This window comes from Panthera leo, chromosome B1 (assembly GCF_018350215.1).
Source record: "Panthera leo isolate Ple1 chromosome B1, P.leo_Ple1_pat1.1, whole genome shotgun sequence".
Taxonomy (NCBI): domain Eukaryota; kingdom Metazoa; phylum Chordata; class Mammalia; order Carnivora; family Felidae; genus Panthera; species Panthera leo.
This window is the reverse complement of record NC_056682.1, coordinates 137,558,801-137,574,301: the sequence shown is the minus strand read 5'-3', so window position 1 is coordinate 137,574,301 and position 15,501 is coordinate 137,558,801. Positions and strand designations below refer to the sequence as shown.

Genomic DNA, 15,501 nt, shown 5'->3' with positions numbered 1-15,501 from the left:
AAAAAACCCAAAACTTATTGAATGTACCACATTTACTTTGAAAAGATACATAGACTTGGAACATCTGGGTGGCTCAGTAGGTTAAATGTCAACTCTTGATTTCGGCCCCAGGTCATGATCTCACAGTTTACGGGGTTAAGCCGAGTTGGGCTCTGCACTGACAGCATGGAGCCTGCTTAGGATTCTCTCTCTCCCTGTCTCTCTGTCCCTCCTCCCATTTGCTCACTCTCCTTCTCTCTCAAAATAAATAAACAAACAAAAAAAAGAAAAGATACATAAGCTCAGTGGTAAGTAAATAAAAATTTTGACCTAAGAGAAATCATGGTCCTAGTGTATGGATTACTGACAGGGTATTTATTTTTTAATTATTTTGCCCATCACTGTTTTACAGGGTATTCTATAGGTAGTCTGATTACCAAGAAAAAATCATGGTGATCAAATTGTCTTTTTTTTTTTTTTTTTTTGAATATTTGTCATCCATGGACATGGGCCAGATAGTGTGTATGTATTGATGATAACAGCTGTGAGCAAAGTATATTTGATCCTTACCCTCAAGGACCTATGGTCAACAATCTAGTTTAGGAGTCAGTGGACTTTTTCTGTAAAGGGCTGAACAGTAAATGTTTAGACTTTGCGGACCATATGGTCTTGGTTACAGATATTCAACTCTGCCATTGTGGCCCCAAAGTAGCCACTGACAATGCAAGCAAGTGAGAGTGGCTGTGTTCCAATAAAACTTGCTTTACAGGAGCGCCTGGCTGGCTCAGTTGGTAGAACATATGACTGTTGATCTTGGGATTGTGAGTTCAAAACCCATGTTGGACATAGAGCTTACTTTAAAAAAAAAACAAAAAAGCAAAACTTCATTTACAAAAACAGGAGGTAGAGTGGATTTGGCCCATGGGCTATAGTTTGCTGACTCGATCTAATTCATTTGTTTCTTGGTCTCTGTTTCTGTTTCACTCCTGTATCCACAGCAGTAATTTTCATATTTTCAATGTAGTTTTCAGTGGCTTACATGCCACAACTAGCAAAGTGAGATTGTTGAAGAACTTGATCTCATACAAATGACTGAAGCTAATTCTTTTTTTTTTTTAAACTCATTTACCCAGGACATTTTATTTCCTTACATCAAAGAAAATGTTAAAGAGTATCTGCAGACACATTGGGAAGAAGAGGAGTGCCAGCAGGATGTCAATCTTCTGAGGAAACAGGTTGGGACACTTCTCTTCCATTGCTTCCACATTCCCAAGTGTCTGAGAACTGAGGATGCCTGGAGACTTAGAATGCGCTCTGAGCATATTGTAAAAGAAGCTCTCTGGGCTCTCAGGGCATGGCAGTTGCAGTGACTTGCCTGCTTAGGAATTCACAGTACATAATTAAACGGGCAGATCATGGCAGTTCATTGTCTCTACAGTTGCTTCTCTCTGGAGCTATTCCAGAAGCATAAAAATGTCATGTATTTTTAAAACGAAGCTTTTTCTGGGTAGTGTGTAAAAGGTTTTGTGCTGTCTTGTCACATTTTTCATTAATGTCTCCCAGTGACAGCACCTCAGCACCTCATTCTCCACTCTCTTCTGCCTCTTGGTAGGAGCCGTGCCCCCCCCTGCACAGCCCTCCTCGGGCTTCACATCCATACAGCCCTCTAGACCTGTCTCCCTGCTCATGGGCCAGCGTCTGTCTCTTGTGGTGCTCTGCTCTATTCACCCTCCGGTTTACAGTCCGTTTTTCCCTTCCACATTGTGGAACTGGGAAAGAACTGATTTTTTTCCTTTCTTTCTTTCTTTTTATTTTATTTTTATTGTTTTGAAAAGTTAAAAATTCCTTAATTTTTTTTTTCCTGGTACCAGTACCACAATTTACAGGGCAATATACCTGATGTAATGAAAAGAAAAAAACAAAGCTACAACAGAAAGAAAAGCTCAGGAACACACATCTAATTGACACTACATTGCATTAATCAATAGCTGCACTTTTTACCAACTGTGGCTATGACCGTCCTGAACAAGAAGGGTTTCCTGTTGAAGCTGCAGGAACTCTTCTGACTATGGAGCGTCGTTCCTTCTGTGGCAGATTTTTACAGTTCCTCTAATGCAGTTGGGACAACTGTCTCAAAGTAACCTGAAGCTTTCCTGACAACTCCTCGCTCTCTCTCCTGCTGAGAACTGTAGCCCTTCTGAAAATTTTTAGAACCTTCTGCTACCGCATCTACCACTTCCACCACCAGATCCATAACCACCACCTTAGGGACTGCCCGAGCTTCTTCCACCAAAACCGCCCCCCTTCATGGGTCCGTAATTTGATTGCTGTTGTCCCCTATAATTTCCAAAATCGTTACAGTTCCCACCACCACCATACTTACCACCTCCAAAATTTCCTCCTTCATTGTAACCATCATATCCGCCACCACCGCCACCATATCCACCTCCTTGGTTTCCATATCCTGGTCCACCACCACCATAGCCTCCTCTACTCTAGAACCAGGACCACCACCATAGTTGCCACCATCACCTCCAAATCCATTATATCCACCATCACCTCCTCCATAACTACCCCTGCTGCCACCACCTCCACCACCATAGCCTCCTCTTCCACCAGAGTTTCCACCGCGGCCAAAGTTACCACCACCTCCCAAGTTTCCTCCACGACCCATAAAGTTGCCAGATCCACCTCCACGACCTCTTTGCGATCCAGCAGACAGAAATTCTTGTTTGGAAAGGTCCTTTTCCACTTCACAGTTATGCCCATTAATTGTGTGGTATTTCTGAACAACAGTTGTATCAACTGTATCAGAAGTTACAAAAGCAAATCCTCTCTTTGTTCCACTCTGCCTGTCCCCCATAACTTCTGTGGTTTCCATTTTGCCATAGTTTTCAAAGTAGTCTCTCAAATTATATTCTTCTGTATCTTCTTTAATACCACCAACGAAAATTTTCTTCACAGTTAGATGGGTGCCAGGCTTTACAGAATCCTCTGTAGAAACAGCTCTCTTTGGTTCCACTACATGCCCATCAACCTTGTGTGGTCGAGCACACATTGCTACATCCACCTTCTCCACACAAGAGTAAGTCACAAAACCGAAACCTCTGGAACATTTCGTTTGGGGGTCTCTCATCACCACACAGTCTGTAAGTGTGCCCCATTTTTTACAATGTTCTCTTAAACTATCATCTGTAGTTTCAAAGCTGAAACCACCAATAAACAGTTTTCTCAACTGTTCTGGTTCCTTTGGATCATGGCCCTCCTCCCCCCGGTGGTAGCGGTGATGGCCAGAGTTGGGCTGGGGGCGACTGGGCGGCGGTTTTACCTCCATTTTGAGACCGGACTCGCCTCTTCCAACTTAAGTTCAATATGGGACTCTTTCTTTCTTTTTCAAACGTTTATTTATTTGAGAGAGTGAGAGAGCACACGCACACGCACACGAGCGGGGGGCAGGGGGAGCAAAATGAGGGAGACCGAGGATCCAAAGTGGGCCCTGCATTGAGAGCAGAGAGCCCGATGCGGGGCTCTAACACAAACTGTGAGATCATGACCTGAGCTGAAAGCAAACGTTTAACCTCCTGAGCCACCCAGCCACCCCTCTGTTGTTGCTGCTTTTTTTTTTTCCTTATTAAAATTGCCTCAGTGGCAAAGATCTTATATGCTGTGCAGGGTGAACTCTGGCAGTTACTTTCTAGTTAGTTTTCTACATCGGACAATGTGGAACGCTCTGGAAATGTTTTAATGGTTGAATTTGGGATTGGATGTACAGTTCCTTCCTTTGGGCCGCGGAGCATTTGGGTTTGTTAAATATTCTAGATAACTCAGGGTTCATCTGAAACTCCCCTCCCTCAGCTTTGTCTTGTCTTACAACTCTTGTTGTTGAAATATACATACATATTCCCCCATTGTAGTGTATAAATCATTGGAATATGCTTACTCACAGTCATTGTTCTAAATAGCTGTTAGGGTTTTGTTTTGTTTTTTTTTTTTGCAAAGAAAAAATTCCTTTCATATTGACAGATACTGAAAAAGAACCAACCCCAGACATTGCTTTGCTAGCTTCTTTTCATTGAATTCCAGGCAGAAACGGATTTTGTTGAGATTTTGTTTCTTCCTCAGTTCATTATAGTGCAGAAAAAATGATCAGATGTAATTAAAGTCCTGGTTTGTTGATCCCAGTAAGTGAATCAACACACTGGGTCTTACTGTATCATTTTACCATTATATGCTGTGTCTTTTCTCATGTACAACATGCCTCTTGATTTAAATTTCAGCTTTAGCAATATAGGAAAGGTAATGTAAATTCATTAATTAGAATCCACTTTTCCCTTAGGAATCGTTCACTATCCTTCTCCAAAGTGTAAGACACTTTAATTTGTCACAGTGCTAGGTGCTAATGATAGTTGGAGAAAATTGTTCAGCTTGGTTTTCAGGTCTCATTTTAAGTGATCTTTTTAAAAATAAGTCCGAACCAAACATCTTGTTTACGACTTTAAGGCTGAAGAGGATTCCCACCTGGATGGGGCTGTTCCCATCCCTGCTGCATCTGGGAATGGAGCGGATGACCTGCAGCAGATGATCCAGGCCGTGGTGGATAACGTGCGCTGGCAGATGTCTCTGGATCGAAAGACCACGGCGCTGAAACAGCTGCAGGGCCACATGTGGAGGGCGGCTTTTGCAGCTGGGCGCATGAAAGCAGAGTATGTAACTCAAAACATTTCACCAGCCCCAAAACCGAATGCGTTTTCCACTGGTCCTCTCTGTCCAGTGTTCGTTGTGTGATTCATAAAATAGATAAAGTCAACATTCTTTTTATTTTAACAAGTGAGTGTTTGTTTTGTTTGTTTCAGAGCCGGGGGAAAGCGTTCCATCCGGCTAAATTCCCCAGACCAGCATGCCTGGCTTTGTGGGATGGCCGAAGGACTTTTTATCCCAGTGTAAAACAGCTTCCTAGAAGATGGTGACTTCCTTGAACTAAGTCCTGTTTGATCCTTAGCATACGAGTGGCGGCACTGTCGGGCTATGTCTCAGGACCGTTCAATCACTTGCTTTCTGCTCTGTTAGAGGAGAAAGATGGGTGCCATTATTTACGTGTTACTTTGGGGTTACTCAGGGTGTTAGGAGTACCACCCTGACTGGAGTCTTGGCTGTGGTGTTCTGGGAGCGCTCCTGTCAAAGGAGACCAGGAGTCCTGTATTGCTCAGAAATTCTTTTTTTTTTTTTTTTTTTTTTTCAATATTTTATTTTTAAGTAATCTCTACATCCGATGTGGGGCTGAAACTTAGAACCTTAAGAGCAAGAAGCTCACGCTCTACTGACTGAACCAGCCAGGCACCCTGCTAAGAAATTCTTTTTTAAGTTGATTTATTTTGAGAGACAGCGAGAACGGGGGAGGGGCAAAGAGAGGGAGAGAAAGAATCCCAGGCAGGCTCCACACTGTCAGTATGCAGGCAGATTTGGGGCTTGAACCCACGAACCATGAGATCATGAGTTGAACTGAAATCAAGAGTCAGACGCTCAACTGACTGAGCTACCCAGGCGCCCAAGAAATTCTTAGACACTGCCAACTAAGGATTTTAGGCCATTGCCTGATGTAAACCCTAAGATCCAAGTCCACTTCTAGCTGTTGTATTTCTTTTGTTTTTCTGTCAAATGAGATACCATTCCTTTATGTACTTTACAAGGGGCTTCCCCTTTTTAAAGGCTGCATTAGAATTTCCAGATAGGCCGGGGAGCCTGGGTAGCTCAGTCGGTTAAGGGTCCAACTTCAGCTCAGGTCATGATCTCACAGTTCGTGGGTTTGAGCCCCGCGTCGGGCTGACAGCTCAGAGCCTGGAGCCTGCTTCTGATTCTGTGTCTCCCTCTCTTTCTGTCTCTCAAAAACAAATGTAAAAAAAAAATTTTTTTTTTTAATAAAAAAAAAAAAAAAAAAAATTTCCAGATCGGCCAATGATCTGGGAATGTCTGCTGGTTCACTTTGTAAAACACAAGAGTGGAGCCAGGAGAGAATGCTTGGAGTAGTTAGTCCTTTCTTCTCTTGGTCTGGTTTCCTTAATTATAGAACCAGAGACGTGAAATAAGTTCTCTTAGACTTCTAAGCCCTGCACTGGCAACGTGGAAGAAATCCTGTCTCTAGGAGTATAAAGTAATGCACAAAGTAACCCATAATTATGTATACTGGTTTTGAACTAGTTGATCTCTTTCCTTCAATTAATATTACATATTAAGCTCTTTTATCCAGTAGGAGACTTCTCTGACATTTTCCAGTTAATCTTTTAGAGATGACTGGTTCCACATTCCAAGTTCTTATGCTTCTCTTTGCACCTATTTCCTGCGATATTATTTCCACCACCGGATAGGGAAGACCTTGTGGAACGGGTAAGCAGGACTTAGTGTCCGGAATCAAAAGCTAGACACTGCTGACCTGCCAATGTGAGATGGTACAAGTCTCTTAACTGGTTTATTCTGTAATTTTTTTTCTATAGAGTAAAACTTTAGGTTTTCTTAGTTCTCAAGAAGTGAAGTTCCATTTTCTAGCTGATCAGATATTAATAGCTTTGAACCCGCAAATGTTTTTCTTTTAATTGTTTGGAAGCACATCTTTTTAAAGGCATTGCCATGCTTTGTGAAGACACACTGGACATAATTTAACCTTTTCTTGTCATGGATTACATCAAAGATTCCATGATTGTTATTTGCTTTTTGGAGTTCCTTGGGAACTTTAAAAAACACTGTTATTTCATCCCTTATTTGTAATCACTTTTTACTGTCATTAGTGTGGCTGTCTGCCCAAAACTGTCCTCTCCACCTAAGTTGTTGCTTCTAATCCACTGTGATCCTGAATCTCCAGTGACAAGCTTATCAGACCGGACTCGAAGTCTCTTGGAGATGCTTCTCATGGGCACAAATAGAGAAACTTGTTCCAACTATTTTGCCTGGTTTTCATCTGGTTGAATAATGTGTTCCCTCACTTGACCTTGGTGCTCTTCCCTCCAGGTTCTTTGAAGATGTAGTTCCAGCAGTCAGGAAATGGAGAGAGGCTGGAATGAAGGTGTACATCTATTCTTCAGGGAGTGTAGAGGCCCAGAAGCTATTATTTGGGCATTCTACAGAGGGAGATATTCTTGAGGTAGGTTAACTGAGGTAGGTTACTTTGTTTTTGGACACTATCAAAGCATGAAATAAAGAATCTTAAAGGAATATTCTACAGTTATAAGCTAAATCAGCAATCAGATCATTGCATGCATATATGCTAAGCAGGTGGTAAAGAGACTGGATAAACTGGAGAATACATTCGAGGGAAGGATAAACTGTTTCTGTGGAGCCAGTCTTGGCATTGGAGGTTCTTAAGATATTGTGAATAATGATCACCTGGGAGTCTGTTAAAAGTGTAGATCCCTGGGCCATGCTTCCTAGCAGATCTGAATTGGCAGGTCTGGGATGGGGTCAGGAATATATAAATGTATATTATATATAGATGTATATGTAATACAGCTAATAAAATAGGAGCTGGCTTATAAATCAGCTACCTTGCCAACATCAGAAAATTGTCAACTCAGAGGACACTAACGGCCCGCTTGTTTTGGTTGTTTAAAGTCAGGTAAGTGGTCCATAGTGGCACATACCCCATCCAAACACATGCACACATAAACTTCTTTCATGAAGCAGAGTGCAGTGTGGGTTCATTTGTTTCTGGCGATTTGGAGAGACATTTCAGAAATTTCATTCTCTGTAAGAGAGAACTGGGCATGTTACCGAAGAGTGATACGTGCAGGCCACCTATTACGTTTCTTGTAGATGAGACAATTCCTGCCGGCTCCTCTGTCCCACCATCCCTACACCTTCTGGAGGATACGGTGGTCAGTGGAAGAAGGCAGGCGTTTAGGACCTGAAAAAGAAATGCCAGCTAACCAAATACAGGCCGAATGTAGTGATATATAGTAGGTCATCCAGCCAGCTATCTTTTAAACAAGTATTCATTGAGTCTCTACTGTGCACAGAGAATACTTTGGCTTTGGAGATTGTCATATTCTCATTTTAGTACTTCCCTGTGTTTTAGTTTAAATCAAATATTAAGTCAGGAATAAAACCCTTGCATTATTGGTGTACAGATATCTGTATCTCTGAATACAGATGTAAACTACCGTTTTGCTCTCTCTAGTGGAACAGACATTAAGGTGATAGTAGATAAGACACAGTAATTACTGAATTCAATAATAAAAAAGTACTAAGTGAGGCAGACTTGAGAAAGAAAGAAAATCTATAAAACCGATCTTAACTTTTTAAAAGTTTTAAAAAATCATAGTATTAATATTACCTTAATTTGTCTTTGAGTGTTGTTAGGCTTGTTTTTAGTTTGTGAAAAGTTCTGACAATATTCAAAGTATCACATAATAGCTGATCCTAAATGTGGACTTATTTTGGTTCATGTTAGTTAAATAAGCAAGTTACATATTTTGATCCCAGTTATCTTTAAGACAGGAAGGATATATATACTAGCTCTTGGGTAGAATTTCAAAATGTAAAAAATGAAAGTTTCTTGAAAGTTAAGTAACAGCTTATTAGTGAGACAGGTTAGAGAGATCTATTCATTCTGGGATCAGAGGACAATGTTCAGGACCTGTCATCAGGAGTGAAACCCAGTCCAATAAGTAGTTTTTGAGTATAAATGGGGTTTTAAGGATAGAAAGTAGGGCATGTGTGTTTTAAAAGATTTTGGATATAAAATTAATGCTTCTCAAAGAAAACTAAGTAAATTAAAATATGATCTTATATACATTGAATTGTTTACTTCTTCCAAATGTTTATTTCTATAAAATCTTACATTATGTTTTCTTTCTGTAGCCTCCATAAGGCTTTCAGGGATTATTTACTGAGGGGATGAAATCGCTATGATTGTTACGTATCTCCGAGAAAATGGAAAGACAAAGGAGTTGGGTTGCAAGTGTATTTATGACGTCAGTCTTTTCTTTCCGTTTGTGCAGCTTGTTGATGGTCACTTTGATACCAAGATTGGACACAAAGTGGAGAGTGAGAGTTACCGAAAGATTGCCAACAGCATTGGGTGCTCAACCAACAACATCTTGTTTTTGACAGATGTTACTCTAGGTGAGTAATTGGATTCCTTTTTTTTTTTTTTTTTGACAGAGAGAGAGAAAGCACATGCATGCATGAGACGGGGGGGCAGGGTTGTGGTTAGGAGAGGGGGAGAAAGAGAATCCCAAGCAGGCTTCTCACTGTCAGCTCAGAGCCTGATGTGGGGCTCGAACTGTCAAACCGTGAGAGATCATGACCTGAGCCAAAATCAAGAGTTAAGACACTTAACTGGCTGAACTCCCCAGGTGCCCCGAGTAATCTGACTTCTTCTGTTGTATACTCCAGGGTAAGTGCTGGGCCTGGCACTGCAAACATGTGGCCTCTGTAAAGAAAGTTTGTGTGGATCCTCGAAAAATGAAACGGGTTTATAAAAGGGAGCAGTGAATCAAATGACCCATGTTTCTCTCCATTTACCCTTCCTTGGGGGTTATGCGTGGGCAAGTAGTACTGGAAAGACTAGATCTTCTCACTGTAACTCTTATCCATGGTCTCCCACCCATCCTTCTGTATATACACACACATGGATGAAATGGCAAAATAACAAAGGACAACTTAAGGGATGTCACTGGGTGATGGAGCATGCAGACACGAGTATGAGGGTAGGTGTGTGGTGAGGGACATCAGCTTACAGTAGACGTGATCATATGTATTTAATAGCACTGAGATGAGCTATGCACACTCAGAAAAATACCAAAAAAAGAAACAAAAAGCTAGAGGGGAGGAGAACTCTGAATGGTTTGAGAGCTTTTGTGTCATTCTTGTTCCAGTTGATAAGCACTCCTCCCTGGTGACTAGGAGCCTCCTCTCCACCTTCCCTCAGGTGACCCCAGTCCCCAGGCACCCGTCATGCTCTGAACCTCAGGACTTTCTTGGCATGATCCACCTGTTTAAAGATACACATCTTTTTTACCCATTATAATAGTACTTTATTATATGGGGTACGTTAGCCAGATGCATTATTATTTTAAGTATTGAATCCACGTAACAGTATATACTGTACCGTACTGGTAATATAAGTGACTTCAAGAGTACTTTGGGTCAGAATAGAAAGCTCACACTCCAGTTTCTGTGTATGAATGTAGATCCTCTAGAGATTTACAGAAGGAAACGGTAGTGAATGAGGAAACAAGCAGTGGCAGGTGAAGAGATAGTGGGTGCTGGGGGAAGGTTGGTCTCTGGTTGTTCTGTGAAAGCCTCTGCTTGGTTAGACTTGCCCGGACACCTTCACCTGGTGCCAGCTGTTGATTGCATGCTCATTGTCCTTAGAGTTTGTGCGTCTTCCAGGGGGCCTAATTTTGGTGTGTTTATAATTGCACCTGTATTTGAGGGCAATTTTTTTTTTTTTTTTAAGATTTATTTATTTTTGAGAGAGAGAGTACAAGTGGGGAAGGGCAAAGAGAGAGGGAGGACAGGATCCGAAGCAGGCTCCGCACTGACAGCAGTGAGCCAGATGCGGGGCTCGAACTCATGAGCCGCAAGATCGTGACCTGAGGTGAAGTCGGACGCTCAACTGACTGAGCCACCCAGGTGCCCCATCTTTTTTTTTTTTTAATGTTTTTTTATCTTAGAGAGAGAGAGCCTGAGCGGGGGGGCGGGGGGGGGACAGAAGATCTGAAGCAGGCTCCCTTGCTGATAGCTGTGAGTCTGATGCAGAACTTGAAACTCATGAGCCTTGAGATGATCTGAGCTGAAGTCAGATGCTCAACCGACTGAGACACCCAGGTGCCCCAAGGGCAGTTCTTTATATTTGTTTCTTCTGTTTACCTTGGATTGGAAGTTTCATCTTCCATTTATCCCCAGAACAAGACTTTGTGTATTGTGTGGCTGCCCTGACACACTGTTCCCCAGCAGGCTGGGAAGGGCGTCAGGGAGAAGAGGTGCAGGGCTGGGTGCTCTCTTGCCTAGTTGGCTCCATGTGACTCCAGAGCCCCTTGGCGGCAGCTACAATGGTCTGCAGGCCAAACCCCTCTCTCTAGTCCTTCGAGAAACCCCCACCCACTAGGACTTTCAGAGATAGGGCCCAAAGGCAAACCCAAGCTGCTGACAGAGGTATCTTAGCAGAAGAAGTGTGTATGAACTGTATTCTCTCTCTGCTGCCGACCCTCCAGCTTTTGGTCCGTTCTGTTAGGCAAGAGTTACAGGTATCTAAGCAAGTACTAATTTGCTAAGCGGTTTAAAAAAAATCCTAACCAGCGTAGATCACATATAATGCCTTCCAAAAGTTATAATAATGCTTTCTAGAGAAAGAGGAACTTAATTTTACCTAGCATGCGGTAGACATATAGTAATTGTTAATATTTCTGTTAAATTTTAAGCCTTGGTGAATGTAGACTGAAATTTTGATCCAGGTGGATGGTACCAGATCACAGCCATTTGTTATCTCGAGTTTGAAAACTCAGCAGATGTTGTGGGGATCAGCCCCTGTCTTGCATATCCTGGCTTGGGTCAGTTCAAAGTCCAAGGGTTCCTACAAACTGTTGTCTTGTTTTTCCCTATCCTGGAAAACTTTACATTTACTGCTTGACTGCACCGAGGGAGAAGAGAGACAGATGTTTCAACGTTTGCTGTGTAACTAGGTAGCCAGGCCACATAAATGTACCATCAACAAGTATCAACCTTGATAACAGCCATTTTACCCAGTTTCTCCCCCCGGACTATAAATATACTATAAATATTCGCCTATCTTATTTCTGTACAGAAACTTCTTCCGATTTAAAGTTATGATTTACCTTCTTTTAAGAATGGCTTTTGGGGACTTAGAGTGGTGGGGTGGGGAGGTTGCTCTACTGTCTACACAGGTTAAGGGTATGAAAGCCAGCAGTTTCTGTGAGGAATGATAATTTGAATACCTTTTATTTTGCTTTGTTCCTTATGGAAAGGAGATAGGCCCTGCTCTGCTGAGGTTAGCTGGTTTAATCTGTGAATTGCTTTTCTGTCATTCATATAAATGAATGGTTTGCCTTCTATTTAATTTCCTAGCAGTTTGGATGATAAGTTTCTGCCGGCTTAGCATCAGAGACCTGCTTTGTGGCCGGAGCTCCGCATGGAGTCTGTCTCGAGCATTCTGGGATTGAATGTGTTATGATCCCCAGACTTTCCCCCCTCCCTCACTTTATGGTTACTATTAATAATTATAATCCCTGCCCTAGTAAGATCACATACAGGTTCTTCATAGTCTTGTCTGTAGCCACATTTTTTTTCTAATTGTTATCATAGTACATCTATAATTTTATGTCTTTTCTCTTTTCACTGAAGTGATTTCCTTAGGCTTCAGTCCCAGAAACTATTCTTAACTTCAGCGAATAGAGATAATCCCCAAGTTGGCCTCAAAACAAAATTGACTTTCTCCAAGGCCTCCGCACGGAGGTTTTGTTCTTGTCCCTCATCTTCTGCCAGCTCCACACCCAGTGAAGCAGTAGGGCCAGAACTGGGCTCATGTGTAGCTGGGATGCGGCCAGGCAGCTGGCTGCTTGCCTTGTTCTTTTCTGTTATTTCTGATCCTGTGTTTTTGGTACCACATGCCCAGACTCCACTGCCAAGACAGAATGGAAGACTATTTGGTATCCCAAATAAGATCCAAGTATGAAAAAGAGACCCTGAAAGGCTTTTTCCTCTTGGAGGAAAGGAAGGAGGCCCAGGGTTTCAAGTCAATATTGTGCCAACAGGGCAAACAGATGCACAAGGACAACACTTGCCCCGTGGTGATGCCGGTAAGAGGCTGAGTGTGCAAAAGTCATTGGCTAGTGTCAGGTCCCACGTGGATCGTGGATTGTGGTGGCTCAACTTAGTTGAGATCCTGGGTTGCTAGTCAAGAGGAAAGCTTTGCTTGAGGCAGTCAGGCTGGGAACTGGGGGTGAAGGGGTCTGCAGAGTTTGCCTGAGGATGGGATTTCCACACGAAGAGGGGATTGCTGAGCACTTTGTTTGCTCTGGGAGGTGACAGCCCTTTCACAGGAAGGGCAGAAGCTGGACGTGGAAGAGATGGCTCTGCCCCATTCACTCCCTCTGGGAGCTTCTTACTCGCTCTGCACTGTTGCCCTATAACCCATTTTGATGGTGTAACTGTTTTCCAAATGATAGGAAATGACTGTGGTTTCGTATTACATCAAATCTAAACTCCATAGAATGTGTTTCAGATTCTTCACCAGTTTGGCTCTGTCTTACCTGTGTGCTGTCTCCCACACTCACTCGCTCTATTCTTCCAATATCTATACATGGCTTTATGTCTGCCCAGAATGCCTCCTCTCTTGCCAGTTTTCTTTCCTTGAGACTTCTGATCAAAACTTACCCTGTGTGCTCAGAAGTCAGTCATTTGTTAAATTGCAGATCCTAATTCAGTAGTTCCATGTTGGGGACTTGAGATTCTGCATTTCTAACAAGCTTCCAGGTGGTTGCCCCAACTATAAGTACATAGACCACACTTGGAGTAGTATTGCTCTAGAGCAGGAGTTGGCAAGCTTGCTCCGTAAAGGGCCAGTAGTGTATTTTAGGCTTTGCAGGCCCTACAGCCTTTGTTTCTACTCTTAAAACTCTGTCCTGGGAGTGGAAAAGCAGCCATAGACAATGCACGAATGAATGGGCATGGCTGTGTTCTAATAAAACTTTATTTACAGAAGCAGGTGGTAGGTCATAATTTTTTCGCCCTTGTTCTAGAGCAGAGACCATAGAGTCAGGTTGACACTTTGAAACGTTAGCTCTGCCACTTGCTAGCTCTCACTTTCCGTGTCTGTAGAATAGGGATAGTAATACTAACTACCTCAGGGTTGTTGTGAAGATTTAAATGAGAATGGGAGCTCCATGAAGACAGGAGCTTTGTTTTGTTCATATGTCTGTTCCTAGAATAGTACTTGGCACATAGTAGGTGCTAAACTAATATAAGGCATTAGCTGTTATCTTTCACATGGAAACAATGGAGAGAGGACTGTAACCCAAGGCATATTAGAGATGTTCCCTGCTATACCTAGCTTACCTAGTTTCATTTTACTAGTCCTATTTTCACTTCTGTCCACATGCAGTCACTGATCTTAAGGTACTCACTAAGTCTAATGAGAAGAGAGACAACAGATAACAACATGTCAATTCATATAGTCATGAGAGAGCTAAATACAAGGTGTTAAAGGAGCACATGGGATGCTCTAATACACATGGTAGGAATCTTACCTGGAAGATATCTTATCTGGAAGATAAGATATTTGAGCTGAATTTTGAAGAGTAGGAATTTTCCAGGCAAGTGACAGCAGGAATTTTGACCTGATTGAATCATGGGCTTCCATTTGTCCCATCTCTGCCTAACTGGTATTATTACGGACAGCCTGCCTTTTGGGAAACCCTCAGTTTTATGTGGGACTGATGAGAGGGAATGGAGGAGAGTCGTGGACAGAACATGGCCTTTACCTTCTGCATTCATAAGTACTTAATAAAAGCTCGGAAGTCTAGGGTACGCTATACACTATACACTGGGCAGGGAAGTCTAAACCATTCTAGTCTGTCAGGTATAGTTTTATAGTAAGAATAAAAAAAAAGCAACTCTATTATGGAAACATTAAAAGTTACATAAAAGAGAATAATGTGGCCAGACCCCCATGTTGCCAACTTCTAGCTTCAACAATGATCAAATCAGGGTCAAACCTGTTTCCTAGTTTTCCACATCCCCCTAATTACTTTGAAGCAAATCTCAGACATCATATTGTGATGTCTCTGACACATACTTTGATTTTCACAGAGGCCAGTGCTGCTGAGGAAGCAGATGTTCATGTCGCTGTGGTGGTGAGACCCGGCAATGCGGGACTGACGGATGATGAGAAGACTTACTACAGCCTCATCACATCCTTCAGCGAACTGTACCTGCCTTCCTCAACCTAGAGGACGACTCATAGGGAAGACCAGCCTATCTTCACAGAGTCGTCCCTGTAGTCTAGTTGTATTCCAATGGTAAAAGTAACTTACTTAAAAAAGACATATATACGCACACACAGGTATGCGCGTGTATATATGTGTATGTTTAAATTGCCTTCCACGGGCACATAAGTGAAAAAAAGTCTCAGTTCAGTGAAAAGGAAACTTATTTAAAGATGCTTTCTATGTAGAAATTGTTTGAAACCACAACCCTAACCCCAACTGAAAGCAAACTATAGCTGATAGAAGAATTACTGCAGTATAGATCACACGTGTTAGGTTTATCAAGTCGTGTACCAACATGGAAAGGTAGGGTTGAGAAGTTATTCAGAAGCCTTGTTATTTTAAAAACTGGAAGTGTTTCACAGACTTACTCCTAATAATAATTCATTCCCCTTTCGAATTATAAGTTAGAAGATTGCGACAGCTAAATTTCAAAGTATTAGCCTCCTTCTCTACAGAAGTCAAAGCCATTTGTTTCTGCTCCAAAAGACAGCAAACCTGGGAAAGGAAACTCATTTGAGTCTTG

General features: G+C 42.2%; 1 protein-coding gene and 1 pseudogene across 3 annotated transcripts in view; one reads left to right on the top strand and one right to left on the bottom strand.

Moving 5' to 3' along the window:
* ENOPH1 (enolase-phosphatase 1) overlaps positions 1-15,055 on the top strand; it is a 36,120-nt gene extending 21,065 nt beyond the window's left edge. For all 3 annotated transcript variants that reach the window (XM_042936074.1, XM_042936072.1, XM_042936073.1), the window contains 5 exons: positions 1,113-1,214; positions 4,480-4,682; positions 6,979-7,111; positions 8,967-9,090; positions 14,800-15,055. In XM_042936074.1, coding sequence (XP_042792008.1) covers positions 1,113-1,214; positions 4,480-4,682; positions 6,979-7,111; positions 8,967-9,090; positions 14,800-14,939 — 702 coding nt within the window. In that variant the 3' untranslated portion in view covers positions 14,940-15,055. The remainder of the gene's footprint in view (positions 1-1,112; positions 1,215-4,479; positions 4,683-6,978; positions 7,112-8,966; positions 9,091-14,799) is intronic.
* On the bottom strand, positions 2,187-3,313 carry LOC122218097 (annotated as a pseudogene).
* Positions 15,056-15,501: the final 446 nt, after the last annotated feature.